Here is a 25,028-nt window from a genome sequence, read left to right as displayed (position 1 = left end):
CAATCTATAATAAAGTGTGTTTTTCCACTGTATTATAATTGAGACATTCAGCTTTTGCTGTAACACCGTCATGGTGAATTTTTGGAATCAAAGGCTTGACATGAAAAAGGCTCTCTTTCATCTCCATCCATTGACGACATTGTGCAGGAGAAGAAAGGCGATATAACATGTTTTGTGAAGCTGAGTTTCCCTCTGAAGATTCCCCAGCAATGCCTCGTGAGAGGTATACATCACATTGTTACACCTCTGTGGCTTAAGGCTCTGTTACACATTGCACAAACTATCAGGGTTTTGTGCATGGCGTCGGTATTTCAAAAGCAAGCATCATTTCACATTCTTATCTTCAACTTCTCAAAGCGTTATAATAGCGAAATTGACAGGAGACGATGATTTCCTTTGTTTAAAGTGGCGGTGCCTCTTTGCACACTCATTTGGAGAGCAATCACTCTCGGATTCAAATCTTTTTTTCCGTTTTTAGCTCGCCTATTCGAAGATCAGAGAGCTGTAGCGATACCCCCGCCATGAGCGTGAGCGTGAAAATGTTAAAGTTTTTGGTGCAAGTTATTTTTTCCTTTCTAATGTTTTTATCTACCACACTTTTTTATATGCCCGATATATATCGGGGCGTATTATGTGACCATAATACGCCCCCGAGTCCGTCCGTCCGTCCATCCGTCCATCCGTCCATCCGTTCCTGTCCGCACTCTAACTCCCAAAGTTTTCAACTTTTACGTTTCATATTTGGTACATCGGTACTGACTGTGGAGACGGTGTGTCGCGACATACGTTCGTCATCTAAAGTGGTTGCCATGGCAACCAGGATGCTGTTTTCCATGTCGTAGCACAATTCTGTATATACCTTCTTGTTCGGGCGTATATTGTGCTCACTTGCGCTCTTGTTACTGATTACAATATACAAATACATATATTGCTTTATAATTATTTGGATCAGACTTCAATGCAATGCTTTATAAAAAAAATATTGATTCTTAGACTAGTCTTTTAAAAAATGATAAATGCATAAACAGGCGAGCATTGGGTGGCTTTGACACCAACTCTGGTTCTTTATTCTGGAAAGCATGCCAATGCCGATGCTTGTGGGACATCTTGGAATAGTCTCCCCAGCGAGGCTATGACAGACTATTGAGAACGATTTGGAGTTCCACTGCATAGTACGTCACTTGATCAATCTTCAAGAATTGAGGGCCTTTCTTTTCAATTTTCCAGCAGAGCGTTTTTGGGACTGAAATGTGCCTGATTATCCGAGTGCAGCCGAGGAATCTGGTGAAATGAGTCAAATGCCACTGTATTGGCATCGAATGATTTCGACTTTAAACCCCTAAGCTGGTAATTTGATGCATTTTAAAAAATCAGGCAGCGTCTCCGCTTATTGATTACATGATTATTGCAAAAGCATTGCCAACAGTCTGTGATCTGTGTTGATTGATTTCGTATTCCCTGACCGGTCGCATGCCTTTTGTCGGAGAACGATCTTGTACTTGATGATGGGTCAGAGATTTAACACACTACGTGGACACGTCTGAGATGCACATTGGCTTCTTTTGTTTCGAACAAGAGAAAAAATTTTTTTGTACCGTGTGAGTGATTACCACATCTTTGAGATTCTATGATCCTGACAACTTTTGGAGGAGACTTGTCGGCATGCTTCGAGTGCCTTGCATGTCAGCAGAGCGTGTCGTTAAATTGAATGGTTCCTCGTTAATGACATTTCCATGTGACAGAAGCATCAGGCAAGAGCGTCCCCTGTCCGGTGATACGTATTCCCCACGTGTTGAACATTTCCTTTTTGCTGATTCAATTTTATACTTGTACACTGTAGAACACAAATCGCATTGATGGCACTTGCAACAGCCTCCAGGTTAGTAGTACAGAAGTTGGCCAAAATTTTACGCCATCTCGACCAATCAAATTTTTATGCGCACTCCGAGGGCGGACTTGGCAGAAGGTTCTGGACTGTATTATTTGACCCATCGGGTTCGAACGGTTGCCATCGCTCCTGTTATTCATTGCTCACAGACGAAGCTAATACAGATCGCATTCAGAAACGCCAAACAAGAGTTGGAAAGACCCCTTACCCCGTCATTTCCCTCAAGACTGTGTGGTGTACGGTGTTCGATGAACTCTCCAGATACAAACGTATTACTTCTGCTGTTGGTACTGCCATACAAATAGCTGTCGTTGAGGTTTTCACTTTATTGCTGCGCGTTTCTTTGCAAAAAGCAAAGTTTTCTTGCCAAGGATTCAGGAAGAAAACACATTGACTATTTTGTAAAAGATAAAATTTTGAAACATCACAAACTTGTCCATTTCTTCTCTTTTTTTTTTAAGGAGCAAAAGATCTCGAGTGATTCTCGTTGCCTTGGCAGTAATGTGCCGCACGAAGTTTGCCAACTTCTTCTAACACAAGCTGTGCTCGCTTCTGTTATGACAATGCACACAATGACACTTGAAACAACCGTGAAAGACTTTAATGAGAATTTTATTGTTTCAAATAACAATTTGTTGTCTGTTAACGTGACGATTTAAATCATTCATTACATCGATTGTATGACAAGTTTGACTGTCGTTGCTTCATATAATATATATATAAATATATATATTTTCTTTTTTACTTTGTTCTGACCGATGACTATTTATTTTAGGAAACATTGCTCAGGCCAAGTATCATAAAGTAAGATGTGGAAAAATGTTGGAACCTTAGCGATCCAAAGCTGAGGTTTTGGCAAGACATTTTCGATAGAATAAATAATAAAACCTCATAATTTAATCATGACCTTGAGAAACAGCCAAGTTTTGCCATTGAAAGAATTGTCTGGATTTTTGTTTTCCACCGAATTCAGCAAAATTATCAATTGAATGATCTTTCCGTCAAGTCAGCACTTTCTTTGCACACGACGATTTGTCTCGTAAAACACAACAAACTGAATATTTTAAAATTTCCTTTTTCTGACCTCAATTTCGTCGCTCACAGCTCAAGACAATCACTTGTGCAAGTAGGGCTCCTGAGGGAAACTGGAATCCTTGGTTTGAAAAGACAGGTGTTTCAGGACAAATGATAGCCAAAAGTGTTTGTTGTCGTTATCGCATGCGTCTGCTGCAGAAAACAACCGAGGGCATCAGACATCTTTGTGGCACAACACAGAACGGATTATCTGTATGCAGTTCATTTATTCCTCGACAATAGTCCAATTCATTCATGCAAATCGACCAAATTCCTTTTTATCCGTATTTTGTACCATGCGTTATCAAAAACATCATTTCGTTGTTTCAGCTTAGGTTTACCTTGTGTGCTTATCTCCTGCAGATGTTGATGAGTGTGCTTTGAACAATGGTGGCTGTGATGGTTCGTGCTGCAACACCATTGGAAGTTTCTACTGCAAATGTCCTGAAGGCAGCGCGGTTGCGTCTGATGGGTATTTGTGTAAAGGTAAAATAAGCAGGTTCTGACCTGTATTTTCTTTGAGGATAAGTCATGAAACTCTAAAAAATAGTTTATTTTGTGATGCCTTTTTTGATGTCTTACATTGCTCGTGGCGACTAATGGACTCCTCCTGCATTGAAGTTCCTTGAAAGCAGAATGGGAGGATATATATATATATATATATATATATATATATATATATATATATATATATATATATATATATATATATATATATATATATATATATGTATATATATATATATATATATATATATATATATATATATATATATATATATATATATATATATATATATATATATATGCAAAGGTATCAGGTATTGCTGGGCAACGCCGGGTCCCTCCTCCCACTCCTTCCCCTCCCTCCTCCTACCCCATCCCCCTCCCTCCAGACACCCACCCCACTCCTTCCCCTCCCTCCGGACTCCCACCCCATTCATTCTCCTCTCCTCCTCTACCACCCCTTCCCCCCTCCCTCCAGACTCCCACCTCAATCCCTTTCCCTCCCCCTCCCACAAAGGTGAGGCAGCATTGCCTGGGATCTAACGTGCATTTATTTGACTATCACAATAAAGCACATATTTAGAGATTCTTATTCTCTTATTCCAGCTGGAATTTTTGGTTTTTTTATGTAAACATTTTATTTATCAAGCTGCAAAATATTGAACAGAAATATCAACAAAATTGAACATATTGTATTCCTTTTGGGGAGACAATACTGAATGTTTTCCCATCACGAGCCAGAACATGTACATTGTTTGGTGCTCCAACTCGAGTGCAGCCCACATTTAGTTGACCATGTGATAAACATGAAGATGACAGATGTAAGCCATGAATCCTCAGTGATTAGCCTTGTGCTTTGTTGATTAACTGAGTAGAACTGAGTGCAACTGGAAAATGAAGTCTCTTGAATTCCAATGGCAAATGAATTGGGATGATGGGGATTCTTGGTGTAAAGACATCTCCTTTGGCATTTCCAGTGTTTGTGGTTGCTTCAATCACATGTAGCATGAACCGTTTCACACTTCATGTCACTGTCTCTCTCTCTCTCTCTCTCTCTCTCTCTCTCTCTCTCTCTCTCTCTCTCTCTCTCTCTCTCTCTCTCTCTCTCTCTCTCTCTCTCTCTCTCTCTCTCTCTCTCTCTCAACTCTCTCAACTCTCTCAACTCTCTCAACTCTCTCAACTCTCTCAACTCTCTCAACTCTCTCAACTCTCTCAACTCTCTCAACTCTCTCAACTCTCTCAACTCTCTCAACTCTCTCAACTCTCTCAACTCTCTCAACTCTCTCAACTCTCTCAACTCTCTCAACTCTCTCAACTCTCTCAACTCTCTCTCTCTCTCTCTCTCTGAACTCTCTCTCTCTCTCTCTGAACTCTCTCTCTCTCTGAACTCTCTCTCTGACCTCTCTCTCTCTGACCTCTCTCTTTCTGACCTCTCTCCGACCTCTGTCTCTCTCCCCGCCCTCTCTCCCTCTCCCTCTCCCCTCCCCCTCCCTCTCCCTCTCCCTCTCCCTCCCTCTCCCTCTCCCTCCCTCTCCAAGCCATTTAATATAGTTATTACATTCACGGACACCAAAGGTATCCTGCTTGTCGAAATTCTGTGAAATTTATCTTCTTTCCACTTTTCAACCACAACTGTCTCGTGAGTGATAATTGCTTTTGCTGATATCGACAAATAGTGAATCAAAAGTTCCATTTCGAAGCATTTTTGAGATGCTATCCAAAGAGTGTTCCAAATAATGGTCATGTACCATGAAAATGCTTATTAATTATACATTAATTAATTGACTGTGTCACCGAATCAAAGCATTTTGTTACGAGTTCTCAGTTCATAATCATGACTCGAAGCTCACAATCATGATCTAAAACCTGCTGTTGGTATTACCCCCCTTCCCTCTCTCTGTTGTTCCTTTTGTTCCGTTGCAACTTGGCAAAACATTATGCCATTTTACATTTTCCGTCATATACATCAATCAAATTTGCCACTCGTGCTCTCAGCGTTGGGGAATATTGAATTTGAGGCAAAATTGCAGTTCATCGGAAGTATAGATTGCGCTCGGAAACACAAAGCAAGAGTTGAAAAGGCCCTTCCCATGTCCTTTTTCTCAAGACTATGTGAGGTAAGGTGTTCTGTGACCTCTCTTGTTGTTGCTTCCATTGTGGTGGCTGGGGTTGTTGTTTTTGTGCTCCTTCCTGTATTTTTATATACTCTATTTCTCTATTGCTTCGAGAAGTATTGCTGTGTCTAATTTTGTGTGTTCCCCTTCCATGTTCTTCACACTATGTTCCAAATGGTCCTTGCTGTCGTAGAGTACTGTTATTTTCCGAATATAATTCGCATTTTTTTCATGAAAACTTTATCTAGAAGTTGGGATGCATATTATGCACGGTAACAAATTAAAATATTATTTTTTGGGAGTGTTTTGCAGCCTTCCAGAACATATTTTCCGACATATATTGTGAACGATAATTACATACTCACAAGGAAGCCACATTTAACAGGATTTCTGTCTTGAGTTGTTCGGTGTATTTTTAAATCGGCCATATGAAATCACAATAGGCCTCGCCCTATTTAAACACTGAACAAAGTGTCAGTATTTAACCGTAAACAGCCAACGCTGCTTTATTGTGACAGGCTTTGATTTATTGGTGTATATTTAAATCGGTCTTAGAAAATAAAAACAGCCATCTTTACGGACACGCAGTGATGTAATGTTACAATGGGTTTTTTTGAGAACGTTTATTTGCTGGCCATGATTTCAAACATAGCAAGTGTGAAGGTGAACTCTCAATTAGCAATTTAACGGGTACTCCACTCCATTCTTGTCATCAAAGGGTTACCTTGACCGTAGTATTGAAAAACTCTTTGTATATACTGTATGTATATATCTACATATATGTATATCAGACGCATGTCCTGACCGTTATAGTGAACATCGCCACGGATTATGTCTCACTCGGTAAAACCACATAATCCACACAGAGCAAGCATCTGTCTGCCACCCAGGTGATTGTTGCTGCAAATACAACCATTCAACCAAAAGGCACGTGATGTGAACGCCAGGCAAATCAAAACATGTGGGGTGTGACAAGCACTCCGCCGATCCTCATTGGACACAGTCCTACACGAAAGCGCCACCTCCAACACAGAGGCCTCGGCTTGGTAACTCTGTCAAACAGACAAATATTTGATGGTCAACATCAGTTAAACATCAACCGGAACTACCGATCCAGATTTTGGGCTTATTTGCCCTCATCAGGATGGCATACCGGTAAATATCTAACCAATGATGACCACAATCGTCGTTTAACATCAGACGCACCTCCTGACTTGTTATGGTGAGCATCATCGCAGATTATGTCTCAAACGGTGAAACCACATAATCCGCACACAGCAACCATCCGTCCGCCACCCAGACGATTGTTCCTGCTAATGCAAATCATTTAACCAGAAGGCACGTGACGACATCTTGAACAGATTCAACATGGTTGAAGTGCTTGTGCTGAACTGTGGTGCACAGCTCATTGGCATAAATGAAGCTCCTTGTGTCCGGAGACACTATTTCCTCGTGTGTGTGTGTGTGTGTGTGTGTGTGTGTGTGTGTGTGTGTGTGTGCGTGCGTGCGTGCGTGTGTGTGTGTGTGTGTGTGTGTGTGTGTGTGTGTGTGTGTGTGTGTGTGTGTGTGTGTGTGTGTGTGTGTGTGTGTGTAACTTGCAAAGGGTAGGAGCGCGGACACTGTCTTGGGGTAAACCATTCTTTCTTTTTTTGTCGCCGCCATCCACTGCACTTCCCACGAAGTTCCACAAAGAATTGTCGGTTTTCTGGTAGGGTTCGTACAAATTCAGTGAGGAGAAGATCTCTGGTCATCTTGTGATCTCGATGATGTTGAGCAGAGGTGATATTGAGTATATGAAATAATGAGTTCCCCAACAAGGAACCTTTTTAGCTTTTTTAACATATTAATTGTGCAAAGGTCCTGCACAGTTATCTTTATGGTCTATCAGAGGAATGGTGCTTTGTAGGCCATTTTCCATCTGGAGTTGGAGAATATGCCCGTTGTTTGCCCAACCCACATGCAGTGGGAGACGGGTTTTTTGCAATCATGCAGTTTTGCAGTGTGTGTGCGTGCGTGTGTGCGTGCGTGCGTGCGTGTGTTTGTCCAGACCATAACCTTTTCTTTTTATTACCATTTTAGCTTTTGCCGTCAAGTTTTCAACAAACCTTTATCATTTGAATATGGAGAAAATAATTGATGAACCAGACTCCATCGTGTAAAGGTTAGAGCATCTGCTCTCAGTCTGGGAGGTCTGCGGTTTTCACCCCAGCTGAGTCACACCAATGACTTTAAAAATGGAACAAGCTCTGCTTCCTTGCTTGATGCATAGTATTTTAAAAGGATAGAGCAGCACGAACAAACAATGCCTGGAAGGCAATGACAAATCGCCTCGTTCAACTCCATGCCCAGGAAGTGCTTCGGCAGCATCAATGCTATGTAAAGAGTATGGTACATAAAAATCAAGTTGATAAATCTTACATTTTTTTTGTTAATCTGTTGTCTTCATTAAGTTTAAGTCGAGGACAACGCAGATGCAGTCAGGCTTTGCGTTTTGAGATTATTTTGAGTTGCCTCTGCCGCTGAAGGTGGTGGATGGAGGTCATGTTTTCACCTTTTTTGGATGCTTGTCTGTCTGCTTGTGTGCACGATATCTCAAAAAGTTACGGACAGATTCTGACAAAACCTGGTGGATGTGTTGGGTGGATGACAAGAACAAGCCGATTCGATTTTGGTTCAGGTCCGGATGCAGATCTGGCCTATCAGTGGAATACAAATCGTAGACTGTTCAGCCTGGCAGAGGTTTGCGCTCAACCGAATACCGTTCTAGTTTTTCAATTGTGCTCAGGATCTCAAGGTGTGCCATGGGTATGAGAAACAAACGTGTTTGAGTTAATATTGTTACGGTTGAGGAAATTCGCAAACCACCATTCAGGTCCCGTAGGTGAGATATCTCTGTAAGTACATGTGTAGTTAGCCCCAAACCCGTTGTTTAGAGGGAATAAATGTGATTCATTCGGGCTGCGACCCTTTAAGATAGCCGTTTTTCTGTTCTATCTTTATTTTGAACCAACCACGTCTCAACCGCCATCACACAACAACCACCAACCGCAACGCCGCTTCGCAACAACAACAACAACAACAACAACAACAACAACAACAACAACGCCAACAGCCACGACCTTTACCTTCGCAGCTCGCTCCCGCAGACATCGCATCGCCGCCATTCCGGGCATCGCCGTGGCCGTGGACTGCCACTTTAGACCCTCCACCACCTTCGCCTCTCCTTCTGCGGCCATTCCCGCACCACTTGTGGGCAGCGGGCGTCAGGCTGTCCTGGACTCGTACGGGGCGCGCGCCGGGCCGCGGGTACAAAGTGCGGCCTTTCCGAGAAGAAGTCGGATCAGGAATGATACACGCCCACTTCTGATCCGTCCAATCAGCAAGCGCGGGGTGATTTGGCCCCGCCTCCAGGCGTGTCAGAGTAGAATCGATATATGCAAATTCGAGGATCAGGGGAGATTCACGCCCTTTTTTCTCCGTCCAATGGGCGAGCATGGCTCCATCCCCAAGCTCGTTCTGATCCAGAAATTTGCATATGGGATCTCCTACACCACTATAAAGCGCCGAGCGCGGGGCGAATTTGGTCAGTTTTGGGCTCGGGCGAGTTGGAGAAGTGTGGCAGCGGCAGAGTGTGCCAGCAGCAGTCAAGACGGGTCTGGAGGAGAGTCAGTCTGTCGGGGTTCGGAGTCTGTCGGGGAGCTGCAGAGAGGGGAAGCCGGGAGTCGCTCATCGCGGGACCCAAGCAAGCCAGCTATCCTCTTTCCCCAGAGCATCAACAATTCCCCCCTTCCCCCCTCCCCCGCGCTGAGATAGTGCGGAAAGGGGGCCCCGTTCCCACCCCATTCCAAGCAGTGCCAACGAAACCCGCGGAGGAGCGCGGAGTCGGGGCTCCGCCGCCACATTTGCGGCTCATCACAAGACGGGTAGGCTCCACCCGGTCTCGCGTCCACAGGCCCCGTCTGTCCCCTTGTCGTTGAGGGTGGCCCTTTTCTTTTACTTTTGAGTATATGTGTTGGCGGCGCCGTCTGTAAAGTAAAACTGTATAAGTGTTGCCGTGTGCTCGCGAAGTCGGTAGTAGATCTGCATTGTTGTGTTTCTTTTGTTGCAATTGCTTTTGGTGCATAATTGTTGTAATTGTATATGTGTGCTTTCCGTGTGCCGCGGAATAAATGTCCCTCATTTGAACTGTTTTTCCCGTTTCGCTTCGTCTTTTGTTTAATTGAATCTCCATCTTACTTCACGTAAAGGGTTGGTAGTGGGCTTCATACGCCCGATAATTAATCGGAACCGTCGAGATCGACGATATAACACCGCTCGGTTATCCCGATAGTACGGAACGGGTCGCTTCAGTGCCCGTGTCCGGAGTCGACCTGCGGCGAGGTGCGATCGCCCGGTCTACCCTCCGTGTGGGTACTTCGGTAGGTCGAATTTGGCGAACAACCCTATCCCACGCAGGGGGCTGATTGGCACGATCGTGGTGAGGCCGAAAGGGCCACCCGTGACTAGTTCCCGGCGTTAGTCCGAGAGGGTCACGACAGAATTGTCCGTCCGGTGGGCGACGTGCCGCGATTCGAGTTACGTGGCCGCTCGCACGCCGGCGGGCGCGAATTCGCAACACTTGTGTCAGGTCGTGGGACACAAACTCATCCCCCTCCTCGCGACACTGGTGTCGGAGAGCGGGAAAACGGGCTCTCCTGTCTCCAGCTAATTTCACGGGAATAGGTCCAGGGGTGAGAGGAGCGACCCCCGATTCCCTCCAAATTACGAGCGATTCAAATTAACCCTTTACGAGAAATAAGATGGCGTCTCAAGGCGAGCGGGAGCCGGGGGTATTAGAAATGGATTTAGAATGTGTAGAATCCATGGTCCAGGATGAAAACCCCGAGCAGGAAATGTTGGTTGTGCAGGAACACGAACTCCCCCAACTAAACCCAGAGCCCGAAATAGGTGCGGCGGCGGCCGCGGTGTATGACACCTCCCTCCCCATCTCCACCAAAACCCTTCCCCGATCCCTGCCGAAACGGCTCACCCAAGCGCACCCGACATGGCCCAGCTATTCGCCATGCTGGCAAAGATGAATGCGGATGCGCATGAAATGAAAAACGAAATAAAAGGCATGAACAAGCAAATGAACGAAATGAAAACAAACATGAAGGAAGAAATGAAAGAACTGCGGGGTGAGACGCAGAACATGGGCCGAAGCCTGCAGGCGGGCATGAAGGCAATTACCGGGGAGCTCAAAATGGCGACGCCACGTGTGGGAGCGAACGAGCTGGGAGGGGGTGCAACGGCTGTCAGGCCCGCGGTGGAGGCGGGTGAGGACAAAGTAATTCGGGGGACGTTTTGGGCGAGAAGTGTGAAGGTGACGGTGAAAGCAACAGTGACGGTGACGAGAGGGAAAAACTAATTGGGGTGACGGAGACGTGCACGAGGGAGACAACAAGGGAATAGACGGAAATAATAGTTGAGACAAGGGAGAAAACTGAAGAGACGGAAATAATAGAGACACGGGAGATAGAGGATGAATTGGACGGGGTTAGAGACGCGCACACACACACACACAGAGGTAGTGGAGGACCATGAGGGGGAGCTGGCGGACTGGGTAGAGACCCAGTGCGAGCAGTTGGATGGCCTCCTCCAGGAACGAGGGGAGGGAGTATGCTCCCTTGAGGCGAGTCACGACCAGGTGGGTTCGGTCGTGCTTTGCGAGGTTGAGGGGACGGGTGCTGTGGACAGGTGCACGGAGAGCTTGGGTGGTATAGAGGCCCCGGAGACCCTTGTGGGGACACAAATCCCCAGTGTGGTTGTCCCGGTGTGTGTGGTGCAAGGTGTGAGTGCGTCCCCGTGTGTGGAAGCGACCCCGTGTGTGAGTGGTGTGGTGGCGAGTGTGCCGGAGTACGTGCTTCCCAGCACGCCGTGTGTAAAAGGGGCACCGCAAGTGGAAGAGGCCGTGTGTGTGAGTGAAACGGCCAGTATGAATGGAGCGCCGCGAGTGAGTGGAGCCACGTGTGCGAGGGAGGTGGCATGCGTGAGTGAACGGCCGAGTGTAAGGGAGACCGTGTGTGTGAGAGAGCGGTATGTGAGGGAGATGACGGTCGGCATGCGGGAGCATACAGCCGCGTCTCCCGGGGTGAATGTAATGGTGAGGTGTGTTGGCGTCGTAACACGCGGGAGTGCGTGTGTTGAATGGCGACGACGGCGACATGTGAGGGACAAAAGCCGAGTAGCGGCTGTAGCTGTTTCGGGGACCGTGCCGGGTTCACCCAGCAGCGAGCGCGAGGTCCGTGCTGTGCAACGCACGAGGCCCCCACGTGCTCGCTTGCGGGAGTGAAGTCCCGGTCCGGAAACGCACGCGGTGGATTTGCCGATCCCGCGGACGGACAAAGTTTAGGCAGGATTACGAATTAGGACCGGACGGGTTCTCCACGCGGGCGTGTGTGTTAAGCTCCAACGGGCAAAACACATGTGTTCGCGTGGGGAACCCCTCGAGACGTGAGGCTTGTGGTTTTTTTTATGCGCCGGGTGACGTCATGGCTGCGTGTATGGTTGGAATCCGGCAGGAGGGTGAATCCCTGCCGGATGGTACCGTCCAAGTGGGACCAGGGACGCGAACAGCTGCCATGACGTCACGCCAAAGGTGCGCGGCTGTGAATTGCCGCGCTGGTGCAGGTTGTGAGTTTCCGCGCTGGTGCTGCACGATGAAAAAAAACAAAAAAAACATCAAGCCTCGCTTTCGGGTGAACAGGATTCCTGGGCAAGGGGTGGATGATCCCCTTGACCTGGGCACAGGATGGAACTAGTTAGGGGGAAGGGTTAGCTTAGCTAGACCGGCTCCATGGGGCAGGGGTAAGTCCTCATGGGGCCCGTGGAATGGATTAGGTCGAGGGATTTAGATGAGATTTAGGTTGGGGAAATAATTTTTGGGACATTTGGAGACAGAGACAGACTTTGGATGTGTTGCGGGGACGTAGCTTAGCTACATAGTGTTAAATGGAACGTGCTATAGTTTAAGGGACGACGTGGGAGCACGAGTTAGTTAGGGGATGTAGTTAGCAGGATGGCTGAGTTCAGTGGTTTGTGTGTTGAAGAGTTGATGAGTTGAGTGGAAAATGTGCTTGGTGAGTGAGTGAGGCCAGCGGGTCTGTGTGAATGGAGCGAATGTGGAATGCATGGTGCGATGAGTGATTGGGGGGAGGAGTGACTCCTGCCCCAGGGACCCCGGGGTCAGTGTAGATTGAGTTAGGGGGTTAGTTAAATTGAAAAATGGAGGTCGTTTTGTTGTTGGTGGGTAAGTAGGCTCGAAACCCGTTTGGAGGGGTGCAGGAGCCCTGTTGACGGACTGGGAGCGTGGCTGCGAAAGGTGAGTATCGCTGAGTGGGTACCCCGGACACCAGGCTAGTCGGCCGTAGTAGGCCAAGGGTCCATGGGGGGCCGGGATAGCGTCGTGGGCACGGGTGCATCCGCTTGGTGCGGGGCCCGGGGTGCCATGAGCCGTGTGGGCAGTGTTGTGGGCACAGGTGACCCTCGGAAAGGGGCCCGGGAAGCCAGCCTGCCACGTGTGCGTTTCAGGGGAGGTGCCATGGGGGCACTCCCCGGTGTTTAGGGAGCTGGTAGGCTCGGAGGCAGTGTCGTGCCCGGGGGTGCCACCGTAGGAGAATCGGCAGAGGGTAGTGCCTGCCAAGGGAGCCACGCGTCCCAGCCATGAGACCGTGTGAGGGCACGGGAAGAAAATTGGGGGGGGGCGAGGCCCGAAATTGTGAGGACACCAACACAGGCGACGGGAATCTGGGTTGTTAGAACCAATAGTTTAAGCGAGAGGAGCTTGTTGAAAGCCCCGGGGTAGTTTAACAGTTAAATGGTTAGGGTAGATTAGGAAGTGTACCCCTGCGCACCATCCATCCCTTCGCTCTCGTTGTGGGCCGCTGGACCCACTTTGTGTTATAGATCGCTGAACTCTGGGGAGGCCATCCCGAGGCTTAGATTGGGCCTCGACGCAGGACGGAGGTAGCTCTCCCTTGTTCCCCTCCGGGAAGGGAACGTAAGGGTTGGGAGTAGGCAAGTGGACGATAGGTTAGCCGAACAAGGATGATAAAGGGGGTTAGGGGACGATTCATAGTGGGGAAGTAAAAAATAAAAACAACAAAAAAATAAGTTGGGGCTAAATGGGGTTTGACAAATTAAGGGAGTGGGTAGGGACAGTGACAGGCAAAGGCGATAGGTAGGGAGGGAGACCGTAGGGTAGGTCCGAGCCCGCCTTCCGAGTGGCCAGCACCACTGCACCCCTTCCACCAACATGCAAGGCAAAGGCCGGCCCACTTCATCGGCAGCTGTTGTTTTGCTGCGAGGCCTGTACTGGCTGGATCGTCTGCAGCTGCTGTGCTTCAAGGCCTGTGCCGGCCACTTCATCTGCTGGCTGTGTTACTTCAAGGCCTGTGCCGGCCAGATCGTCTGCCGGCTGTGTTTGCCTGCAGCGGCCCTGTTCTGCCGGCTTTGTTCGCCTGCTGCCTTTGTCATGCCATGCCCACTGCCCCTGTTCACCAGCCCCGTTCAATTTTGCTTTGCCCCCCCCCCCCCTGTTCATTGCCATGTGTGCCAGGATCAGAAAGCAACAGTTTGAAAGCTGCAAGAACTGCCCTGTTGGCAGCTACAACACGGGCCCGCAGTGGCGGCCCGTGCACCGTGTTTGCGTCCATCCATTCATCCATTCATCCATTCATCCATCCATCCATTCATCCATCCATCCATCCATCCGTTGTGCTCATTGCGTGTGCCACTTGAGCTGGCACGGAGACTGCGTTTGTGCAGCCCGTGCACCGTTTTGTTGCTTGCGTCAGTGTTCTGCAGGGACTGCCTTGCGGGCAGCCGCACCAGGAGACTGCGTTTGTGCAGCCCATGCACCGTTGTGGTTCACTGCGTTCAGTTCAAAAGGGAAGGCCTTGGACTGCGTGTGAGCAGCCAGCCACGTTCCCTGTCACCTGCATTGCTTGAGCCAGAGACTGCATGCGAGCAGCCTGGCTCCCTGCTAACTGCTTTCTTTTTGCAGAGTCCATTGATCCTGGGCCATGGTTTCGTGTAAAATTTGTAAGTTAAGCTGAAGATGTACTGTACATATGAGTGCGCTCCCGGCATGTATGTCTTAGCGCCGGCAATTTTATTCAAGTCGTCCGTGTGAGTGGGTTTGTTTCGTTAGTTACTCAGCCCTCAGGTTATTTATTTTGGGGACATGAATACCATGAATGTCGCACTCAGGGATCCGTAGGTAAAACGTACTAGGGGAGAACTACACATGATGGCACATGAAAATTTGACGACTCGGGACGAGTCTGTAAAAAGGGGAGGGGTGGTGTTACGGTTGAGGAAATTCGCAAACCACCATTCAGGTCCCGTACGTGAGATATCTCTGTAAGTACATGTGTAGTTAGCCCCAAACCCGTTGTTTAGAGGGAATAAATGTGATTCATTCGGGCTGCGACCCTTTAAGATAGCCGTTTTTCTTTTCTATCTTTATTTTGAACCAACCACGTCTCAACCGCCATCACACAACAACCACCAACCGCAACACCGCTTCGCAACAACAACAACGCCAACAGCCACGACCTTTACCTTCGCAGCTCGCTCCCGCAGACATCGCATCGCCGCCAATTCCGGGCGTCGCCGTGGCCATGGACCGCCAATTTAGACCCTCCACCACCTTCGCCTCTCGTTCTGCGGCCATTCCCGCACCACTTGTGGGCACCGAGCGTCAGGCTGTCCTGGACTCGTACGGGGCGCACGCCGGGCCGCGGGTACAAAGTGCGGCCTTTCCGAGGAGAAGTCGGATCAGGAATGATACACGCCCACTTCTGATCCGTCCAATCAGCAAGCACGGGGCGATTTGGCCCCGCCTCCAGGCGTGTCGGAGTAGAATCAATATATGCAAATTTGAGGATCAGGGGAGATTCACGCCCCTTTTTCTCCGTCCAATGGGTGAGGGTGGCTCCACCCCCGAGCACGTTCTGATCCAGAAATTTGCATATGGGATCTCCTACACCACAATAAAGCGCCGAGAGCGGGGCGAATTTAGTCAGTTTTGGGCTCGGGCGAGTTGGAGAAGTGTGGCAGCGGCAGAGAGTTTTTCGGTCAAGGTAGTTGGAGAAGAGTCAAGGCGAGTTGGAGAAGTGTGGCAGCGGCAGAGTGTGCCAGCAGCAGTCAAGACGGGTCTGGAGGAGTGTCAGTCTGTTGGGGTTCGCAGTCTGTCGGGGAGCTGCAGAGAGGGGAAGCCGGGAGTGCAGTCGAGGTCGCAGTGGAGTCGCTCGTCGCGGGACCCAAGCAAGCCAGTTATCCTCTTTCCCCAGAGCATCAACAATTCCCCCCTCGCCCCCCCCCCCACGCTGAGATAGTGCGTAAAGGGTGCCACGTTCCCACCCCATTCCAAGCAGTGCCAACGAAACCCGCGGAGGAGCGCGGAGTCGGGGCACCGCCGCCACATTTGCGGCTCATCACAAGACGGGTAGGCTCCACCCGGTCTCGCGCCCACAGGCCCCGTCTGTCCCCTTGTCGTTAAGGGTGGCCCTTTTCTTTTGCTTTTGAGTATATGTGTTGGCGGCGCCGTCTGTAAAGTAAAACTGTGTAAGTGTTGCCGTGTGCTCACGTAGTCGGTAGTAGATCTGCATTGTTGTGTTTCTTTTGTTGCAATTGCTTTTGGTGCATAATTGTTGTAATTGTATATGTGTGCTTTCCGTGTGCCGCGGAATAAATGTGCCTCATGTTGAACTGTTTTTCCCGTTTCGCTTCGTCTTTTCTTTAATTGAATCTCCATCTTACTTCACGTAAAGGGTTGGTAGTGGGCTTCATACGCCCGATAATTAATCGGAACCGTCGAGGTTGACGATATAACACCGCTCGGTTATCCCGATAGTACGGAACGGGTCGCTTCAGTGGCCCGTGTCCGGTGTCGACCTGCGGCGAGGTGCGATCGCCCGGTCTACCCTCCGTGTGGGTACTTCGGTAGGTCGAATTTGGCGAACAACCCTATCCCACGCGGGGGGCCGATTGGCACGATCGTGGTAATTCCGAAAGGCCCACCCGTGACTAGTTCCCGGCGTTAGTCCGAGAGGGTCACGACAGAATTGTCCGTCCGGTGGGCGACGTGCCGCGATTCGAGTTACGTGGCCGCTCGCACGCCGGCGGGCGCGAATTCGCAACAATATTTACCGATGCCTAAATCCCCCCAGTTTTAAACTGGTTCATGAGTTCTAATTGTCGTGAAAGTGATGCAGACAAGTTATCTGATGCCATTAACATGTGAAGCTATAAAAAGGCCCAAAGAAGCGTTTTTCTCTCCCATCAAAATCTGTCATATTCACATAATTTGTCCCCACACGATACAAGAGTAATGATTGCACAGGCCTGTAGTTTTTTTGTTTGTTTGCCTGTCTATTATGACCATGCTCTTCAAGAACATGACTTGTTTTGAATCATTATTGGAGGAAAAATACCTTCATGTCGTATCCCTTGCAAATTGACGAGTCTTGGGTGGTTCCAGTGAATTACCATAAAGTTTCACTATTAAAAACATCTTCTCTCTCTCTCTCTCTCTCTCTCTCTGGCTGTTTACAACATTTCTCCAGGTACCTTCTGCTTTGGCAAGCAATTGCTTGAAGTTTTGTGCTCGTGAGTGGGAGGATTGCCCATTTGGCACTCGCAGGCAAACAACGTCTGTACGCCTGTGGGTAGAAACACGCCATGCTGTGGATTATTGTTCATTCCTTGCATGCTTTGCTAAGGATGTCACCGACAACTGTCTGGGGGACATCCTGGCACTTCAACCTTCGGGGACTGGTAGTTGTTAGGGGCCATTTGTTGGAGAGAGAGACAGAGACAGAGACAGAGACAGAGACAGAGACAGACACATACAGCAATATGGAAATGGGGATGGATTGTTACCGACAACCGTCTGGGAAACATCCTGCCACTTCAATGTGGAGTGGATTGCAGATGTTGGGAGATATTTGTTCGAGACAGAGATAGACAGACACATGCAGAGAGATGGATGAAATTTATTCTTTAAAAAAAAAAAGTACTCATTATTAATTTTTGTATTGGGGTATTGATAATTTTGTTCCTCATTCGAAGAGAGAACTAAACCGCTTTATGAAATATCTTTTTAAACTGTAAATCAATCACATTATTGTAAGATTATATTGTTATTGAGTGTTGATTACACTGCACTAGCCGGAGTACCCAGCGTTGCCTGGTCTTTTTTTTGTGGGGGCATAAAACACTTCACCACACCCATTATGGATTGGAATTGGAGATTATTTAATGTTACCTTTCATGGAGCGATCAAGGTTTCAGCAAATAGAGCAATTTTTTTTTCAAAAATCCCCCCAAAAATCCAACTTTTTAAATTTTCATTCATTTATTTTTTGCCTAAAACACTCACTGATGAACCTCTGAAAGTTTTATGAAGATCTGTTTAGCTATCTCTGAGAAAAATGCCGACACTCACACAGACAGACACGACAAGCGGTTCTCTTCTCGCATCGATGACAAAAAAAGCAGACAATAACGCTTTAACACATCAAAATTTACAATCTCTTCACGTATTTCAGCTACGATGATGCCATAGCAACTGCACGACAGATTCAACGTGGAATATTACTTGAAGCCGCGAGCTGTTGTGTAACTGAATTGGTTGGAATGAGTATTGTATCAAAAATCCACGCTCACCTAGATTCAGGAGGATAGGACAACGCCCACACGTACGCATCATCGTAAGTTACTTGTTTCACCATTTTTCCCTTTTATTTTATGTTTTTAGAATGTTTGCAACTCAGAAAGAAATTTCACCTTCTATGCATTAAACGAGATGCAAGGACATTTGAGAGGATTAACTAATCAACGCAGCATGTAGGTCGTAGGATTTGAACCCCGCAAGGTCGCAGGATCATGATTGTAGGGCTCAGAAGGGAACATCAAAATATATCGCTTCAATGGGCTTGCTTAGGTGTGTGTGTGTGTGTGTGTGTGTGTGTGTGTGTGTGTGTGTGTGTGTGTGTGTGTGTGTGTGTGTGTGTGTGTGTGTGTGTGTGTGTGTGTGTGTGTGTGTGTGTGTGTGTGTGTGTGTGTGTGTGTGTGTGTGTGTGTGTGTGTGTACGTGTTTGTATGTTTGTACACATCCAAATCGATCACACTAAGCCATTTCACACTTCATCCCAATGGTTAAACACAATTCAGATCTCACATGACATAACAACACCAAGATTATATCATGCCAGAGATAAAGCTCCCCAGCAATTTCTTTGCTAATGCATTACAGACAAATAATGTATAAATTGAATATGTTCTTCCTTCTCGAGTACAAAATTGGAGGTCAACTTTATTTGTCTTTCACTGGATTACATATTATAAAGCAATCTAAAACATATGGTGTACAAACTGTCATCTTGGTGCTTTGCAGCAAGGATGCTGCTGTCCATACAAAGGAGATACTAAGCAAGTTCCCCTTGTAATTTAACTCACTCATTCCATCCATTCCTTGGAACCATACTCTGTGCAGAGCACCACTGCTGCTGAAGCAGTGTCCTGGGCTATTCGGCACAATCCTGGACGGGTCGCCACTCTGACGCAGGATACTTGAATGGCTCTATCGTCCCAGCAAGCTGGTACTCATTTTACCAATCTCAGAAGGATGACAGGCTGAGTCAACCCCAGCTGGAAGTAATTCAACAGCCAAGAAGGATTTTGACTCAGGACCCCAGGATCCCAACCCCACCACCCGAACCATTAAGTCAACACCACAACACAGGATGCCCACTCGACAACTTATTATACTCACTTCTTGATAATACAAATTAAACATTATTATTAGCTCACCTGGAAGAGTTCAGATAACCTTATGAGATGATTCATTGTCCGTTCATCCATTAACACTTGTAGCTCCTTCTCCAAGAGGAGATGGGATTGTGACAAAACTTGGCGAAAATGATCTTTGGTGTGGTAGAACACAAGTGTCTTCGTGCTATCCTCGTCCTCTACCTATAAATAGATCATCTAAGGCATAAAGGGATGTGTGGAGGAATGAAGGGTAGGGGAGTATGCATGGGGATGGACAATATGGATACAGGTCATGCTTTTGAATTGGGGATGATCTGAGATGACGGTGAACAGCTGTTATGAAGACCTGGAGGGAAGAATGAGATTGAAAAGAATGTGGAAGTTGGTTTCACAGGTGGAGGAAAAGACGACCGAATGAGTGGAGAATAGCAGTGGTTCTGGATTTTTGGAGTTTTACCAGAATGGGATTGATGGACTGGCTGAGCCCTGCAGAATCCTGGCGGAGGAGGAGAGGAGGGACAAAAGATGAAAAGAGCAGAGTGTAAGACCTGGAAGGAGGTGGTAGAAGACTGAGAGACCACCGACCTGTCTGCGGTGGCAAAGTGATAGGTCCATAGACTCGGCTTCATCATGGGAGATTCCAATGATCTTGAAGGCCTTGGTATCCACGGTGTCAAGCTGAGCAGGGTGTGGGGCAGGGGAGCCAGCCCAGAGGGAGAGCAGGACTCAATAAAGCTGTGGATGCAGGCCTTGTATGTTGATATGAGTTTAGGTGTTCCACGAAGGGCTTTGCACGACGCAGGATGCCCAGTCGCCGACTGGCTTTGGAGACCAACTTTGAAATGCGTTAATCGATATGAAAACATTGTTTTGATGAGAGAAAACGACGTAAAAGATGTATGGAGTTAAACATCATTTACTTGCTTAATTCTGTGAAACCAAAGTCACTTGGGGCATTCAAAATATTGTCGGAATGGGAGATACAATGGATGAATCACACTGCCTGCGAAACACCAGGATGAGCGTTGAAAGCTTGGTCGGGATTCAATTACAGGTCCAGCTCAGAGGCGAGTGTGCGTACCTCTCGGCTATCTTGCCAACATCTACTGAAAGACAAAAAATAAATGAAAAAGTTGCAAAATTACAGACAATTTATTGTAAAAAAAAAAAAATAGAAAAACGGTTTCTGCATGTAAGAGAGTATGGATGCATATTCGAGATATTGATTCTCAAAAGAAGAAAAACGATTCATTTGGTAGTTTATAAAAGCTGTGGAGTTGGAGTTCAACACAGCAAGACTTTCAACCTTTTTCACAGTCATAACTTCATACCCATTGGTGATATCTCGAGGCATTGTGGGTTTAAATCTTGGTTTGATATTTGTTTCTCTCTTGACAGATATAAGGAAGAGAGTTCTTCACACAATGTAAACACACAGTCTCATTTTGGTTTCCAAAAGGACAATTTCATTTGCTCGGTTCAGTTTCGGATTTGTGGATTAAAAAACAAATGTGTTTTCTGCCGTGACCATGGTTCTCAATATGATTTTCCTTCACGTTTTGAACATGCCAATTTGTCAGGTTTTATTACTCTGTATGTGAGTTGTTGGTGGCTGAATCGGTAAGGCATTGATGCTTTGCCATTGCTGCTGTGGGTTCAATTTATAGACAATTTAATGTGAAAAAAAAAACTGTTTCAGCATGCAAGATAGTGGATGTATATTGTGAAAAGATATAGATTTGGACACACACACACACACACACGCATTGAAATAGTGTCGTATCCCCTTTGTGTCGCTGAAAGTTAAAATTTGTTTAGGGTGTTGGTGAAAATGAAAATTTGTTTTGGGTGTTGGTGAAAATGAAAATTTGTTTTGGGTGTTGGTGAAAATGAAAATTTGTTTTGGGTGTTGGTGAAAATGAAAATTTGTTAAGGGTGTTTGTGAAAATGAAAATTTGTTTCGAGTGTTGGTGAAAATGAAAATTTGTTTAGGGTGTTGGTGAAAATGAAAATTTGGTTTGGGTGTTTGTGAAAATGAAAATTTGTTTCGAGTGTCGGGGAAAATGAAAATTTGTTTAGGGTGTCGGTGAAAATGAAAATTTGTTAAGGGTGTTTGTGAAAATGAAAATTTGTTTCGAGTGTCGGTGAAAATGAAAATTTGTTTAGGGTGTTGGTGAAAATGAAATTTGTTTTGGGTGTTGGTGAAAATGAAAATTTGTTAAGGGTGTTTGTGAAAATGAAAATTTGTTTCGAGTGTTGGTGAAAATGAAAATTTGTTTAGGGTGTTGGTGAAAATGAAAATTTGGTTTGGGTGTTTGTGAAAATGAAAATTTGTTTCGAGTGTCGGGGAAAATGAAAATTTGTTTAGGGTGTCGGTGAAAATGAAAATTTGTTAAGGGTGTTTGTGAAAATGAAAATTTGTTTCGAGTGTCGGTGAAAATGAAAATTTGTTTAGGGTGTTGGTGAAAATGAAAATTTGTTTCGAGTGTCGGTGAAAATGAAAATTTGTTAAGGGTGTTGGTGAAAATGAAAATTTGTTTTGGGTGTTGGTGAAAATGAAAATTTGTTAAGGGTGTTGGTGAAAGTGAAAATTTGTTTCGGGTGTTGGTGAAAATGAAAATTTGTTAAGGGTGTTTGTGAAAATGAAAATTTGTTTTGAGTGTCGGTGAAAATGAAAATTTGCTGAGGGTGTTTGTGAAAATGAAAATTTGTTTCGAGTGTCGGTGAAAATGAAAATTTATTTCGAGTGTCGGTTAAAATGAAAATTTGCTAAGGGTGTTGGTGAAAATGAAAATTTGTTTCGAGTGTCGGTGAAAATAAAAATTTGTTTAGGGTGTTTGTGAAAATGAAAATTTGGTTTGGGTGTCGGTGAAAATGAAAATTTGTTTCGGGTGTTTGTGAAAATGAAAATTTGTTTCGAGTGTCGGTGAAAATGAAAATTTGTTAAGGGTGTCGGTGAAAATGAAAATTTGTTTAGGGTGTCGGTGAAAATGAAAATTTGTTTAGGGTGTTGGTGAAAATGAAAATTTGTTTTGGGTGTCGGTGAAAATGAAAATTTGTTAAGGGTGTTGGTGAAAATGAAAATTTGTTTAGGGTGTTGGTGAAAATGAAAATTTGTTAAGGGTGTTGGTGAAAGTGAAAATTTGTTTCGGGTGTTGGTGAAAATGAAAATTTGTTTCGAGTGTCAGTGAAAATGAAAATTTGGTTAGGGTGTTTGTGAAAATTAAAATTTGTTTCGAGTGTCGGTGAAAATGAAAATTTGTTTTGAGTGTCGGTTAAAATGAAAATTTGTTTCGAGTGTCGGTGAAAATAAAAATTTGTTTAGGGTGTTTGTGAAAATGAAAATTTGGTTTGGGTGTCGGTGAAAATGAAAATTTGTTTCGGGTGTTTGTGAAAATGAAAATTTGGTTTGGGTGTCGGTGAAAATGAAAATTTGTTTCGGGTGTTTGTGAAAATGAAAATTTGTTTCGAGTGTCAGTGAAAATGAAAATTTGTTTCGAGTGTCGGTTAAAATGAAAATTTGTTTCGAGTGTCGGTGAAAATGAAAATTTGTTAAGGGTGTCGGTGAAAATGAAAATTTGTTTAGGGTGTCGGTGAAAATGAAAATTTGTTAAGGGTGTTGGTGAAAATGAAAATTTGTTCAGGGTGTTGGTGAAAATGAAAATTTGTGAAGGGTGTCTGAAAATGAAAATTTGTTTAGGGTGTTGGTGAAAATGAAAATTTGTTTCGAGTGTCGGTGAAAATGAAAATTTGATTAGGGTGTTGGTGAAAATGAAAATTTGTTTAGGGTGTCGGTGAAAATGAAAATTTGTTTCGGGTGTCGGTGAAAATGAAAATTTGTTTAGGGTGTTGGTGAAAGTGAAAATTTGTTTAGGGTGTCGGTGAAAATGAAAATTTGTTTTGGGTGTTGGTGAAAGTGAAAATTTGTTTCGGGTGTTGGTGAAAGTGAAAATTTGTTTCGGGTGTCGGTGAAAATGAAAATTTGTTTCGGGTGTCGGTGAAAATGAAAATTTGTTTAGGGTGTTGGTGAAAGTGAAAATTTGTTTAGGGTGTCGGTGAAAATGAAAATTTGTTTTGGGTGTTGGTGAAAGTGAAAATTTGTTTCGGGTGTTGGTGAAAATGAAAATTTGTTTCGGGTGTTGGTGAAAGTGAAAATTTGTTAAGGGTGTTGGTGAAAGTGAAAATTTGTTTCGGGTGTCGGTGAAAATGAAAATTTGTTCTGGGTGTCGGTGAAAATGAAAATTTGTTTCGGGTGTCGGTGAAAATGAAAATTTGTTTAGGGTGTTGGTGAAAGTGAAAATTTGTTTCGGGTGTCGGTGAAAATGAAAATTTGTTCTGGGTGTCGGTGAAAATGAAAATTTGTTTCGGGTGTCGGTGAAAATGAAAATTTGTTTAGGGTGTTGGTGAAAGTGAAAATTTGTTTTGGGTGTCAGTGAAAATGAAAATTTGTTTTGGGTGTTGGTGAAAGTAAAAATTTGTTTCGGGTGTCGGTGAAAATGAAAATTTGTTTCGGGTGTTGGTGAAAGTGAAAATTTGTTTCGGGTGTTGGTGAAAGTGAAAATTTGTTTGGGGTGTCGGTGAAAAGGAAAATTTGTTTTGGGTGTTGGTGAACATGAAAATTTGTTTCGAGTGTCGGGGAAAATGAAAATTTGTTTAGGGTGTCGGTGAAAATGAAAATTTGTTTAGGGTGTTGGTGAAAGTGAAAATTTGTTTAGGGTGTCAGTGAAAATGAAAATTTGTTTTGGGTGTTGGTGAAAGTGAAAATTTGTTTCGGGTGTCGGTGAAAATGAAAATTTGTTTCGGGTGTTGGTGAAAGTGAAAATTTGTTTGGGGTGTCGGTGAAAGTGAAAATTTGTTTTGGGTGTCGGTGAAAATGAAAATTTGTTTCGGGTGTTGGTGAAAGTGAAAATTTGTTTCGGGTGTAGGTGAAAATGAAAATTTGTTTTGTGTGTTGGTGAAAATGAAAATTTGTTTAGGGTGTTGGTGAAAATGAAAATTTGTTAAGGGTGTTGGTGAAAATGAAAATTTGTTTAGGGTGTTGGTGAAAATGAAAATTTGTTTCGGGTGTTGGTGAAAATGAAAATTTGTTTCGGGTGTTGGTGAAAGTGAAAATTTGTTTCGGGTGTTGGTGAAAGTGAAAATTTGTTTCGGGTGTCGGTGAAAGTGAAAATTTGTTTCGGGTGTCGGTGAAAATGAAAATTTGTTCTGGGTGTCGGTGAAAATGAAAATTTGTTTCGGGTGTCGGTGAAAATGAAAATTTGTTTAGGGTGCCAAGCGTCAATCAGGACAGAAATTTCTAATGTTTGTTTTGTGTGCCGGTGATAACTCGCTTAATCTTTGCAAATGACCATGTGGGAAACTTAACTTCCAACAACTAATGCTAGCAGCCAGGACACCTGGCATACTGTCCTTCCTTACAATGCAGTGCTTGATCTGCAAGATACATGGCAGTTTATAGTCAGGCCAAGTTGCAAAATGAACTGAGACATCACAGAGATAAATGCTCTACTTTTCCATGCATAATCCTGTCAGAAGTCCTTTGTACCGAGTACATCGTTAAATAAAGATGTCAGTCCCTCTCAAGATATGCCTGGTGTTGGCATAATGGTTAGGGTGACGGCCTTTGG

General features: G+C 45.3%; 1 protein-coding gene across 1 annotated transcript in view; it reads left to right on the top strand.

Annotated features, from left to right (window-relative positions):
- The window catches only part of LOC147029162 (uncharacterized), a 341,518-nt gene that overhangs the window by 127,624 nt on the left and 188,866 nt on the right, over window positions 1-25,028 (top strand). The window contains exon 5 of the mRNA XM_085880090.1: window positions 3,326-3,448. Coding sequence (XP_085736216.1) covers window positions 3,326-3,448 — 123 coding nt within the window. The remainder of the gene's footprint in view (window positions 1-3,325; window positions 3,449-25,028) is intronic.

Source organism: Eptatretus burgeri, chromosome 4 (assembly GCF_056783735.1).
Source record: "Eptatretus burgeri isolate ZD-2024b chromosome 4, Ebu_testis_v1, whole genome shotgun sequence".
Lineage (NCBI taxonomy): Eukaryota > Metazoa > Chordata > Myxini > Myxiniformes > Myxinidae > Eptatretus > Eptatretus burgeri.
The sequence above is the reverse complement of the archived record's forward strand: the minus strand, read 5'-3'. Positions and strand labels throughout refer to the sequence as shown.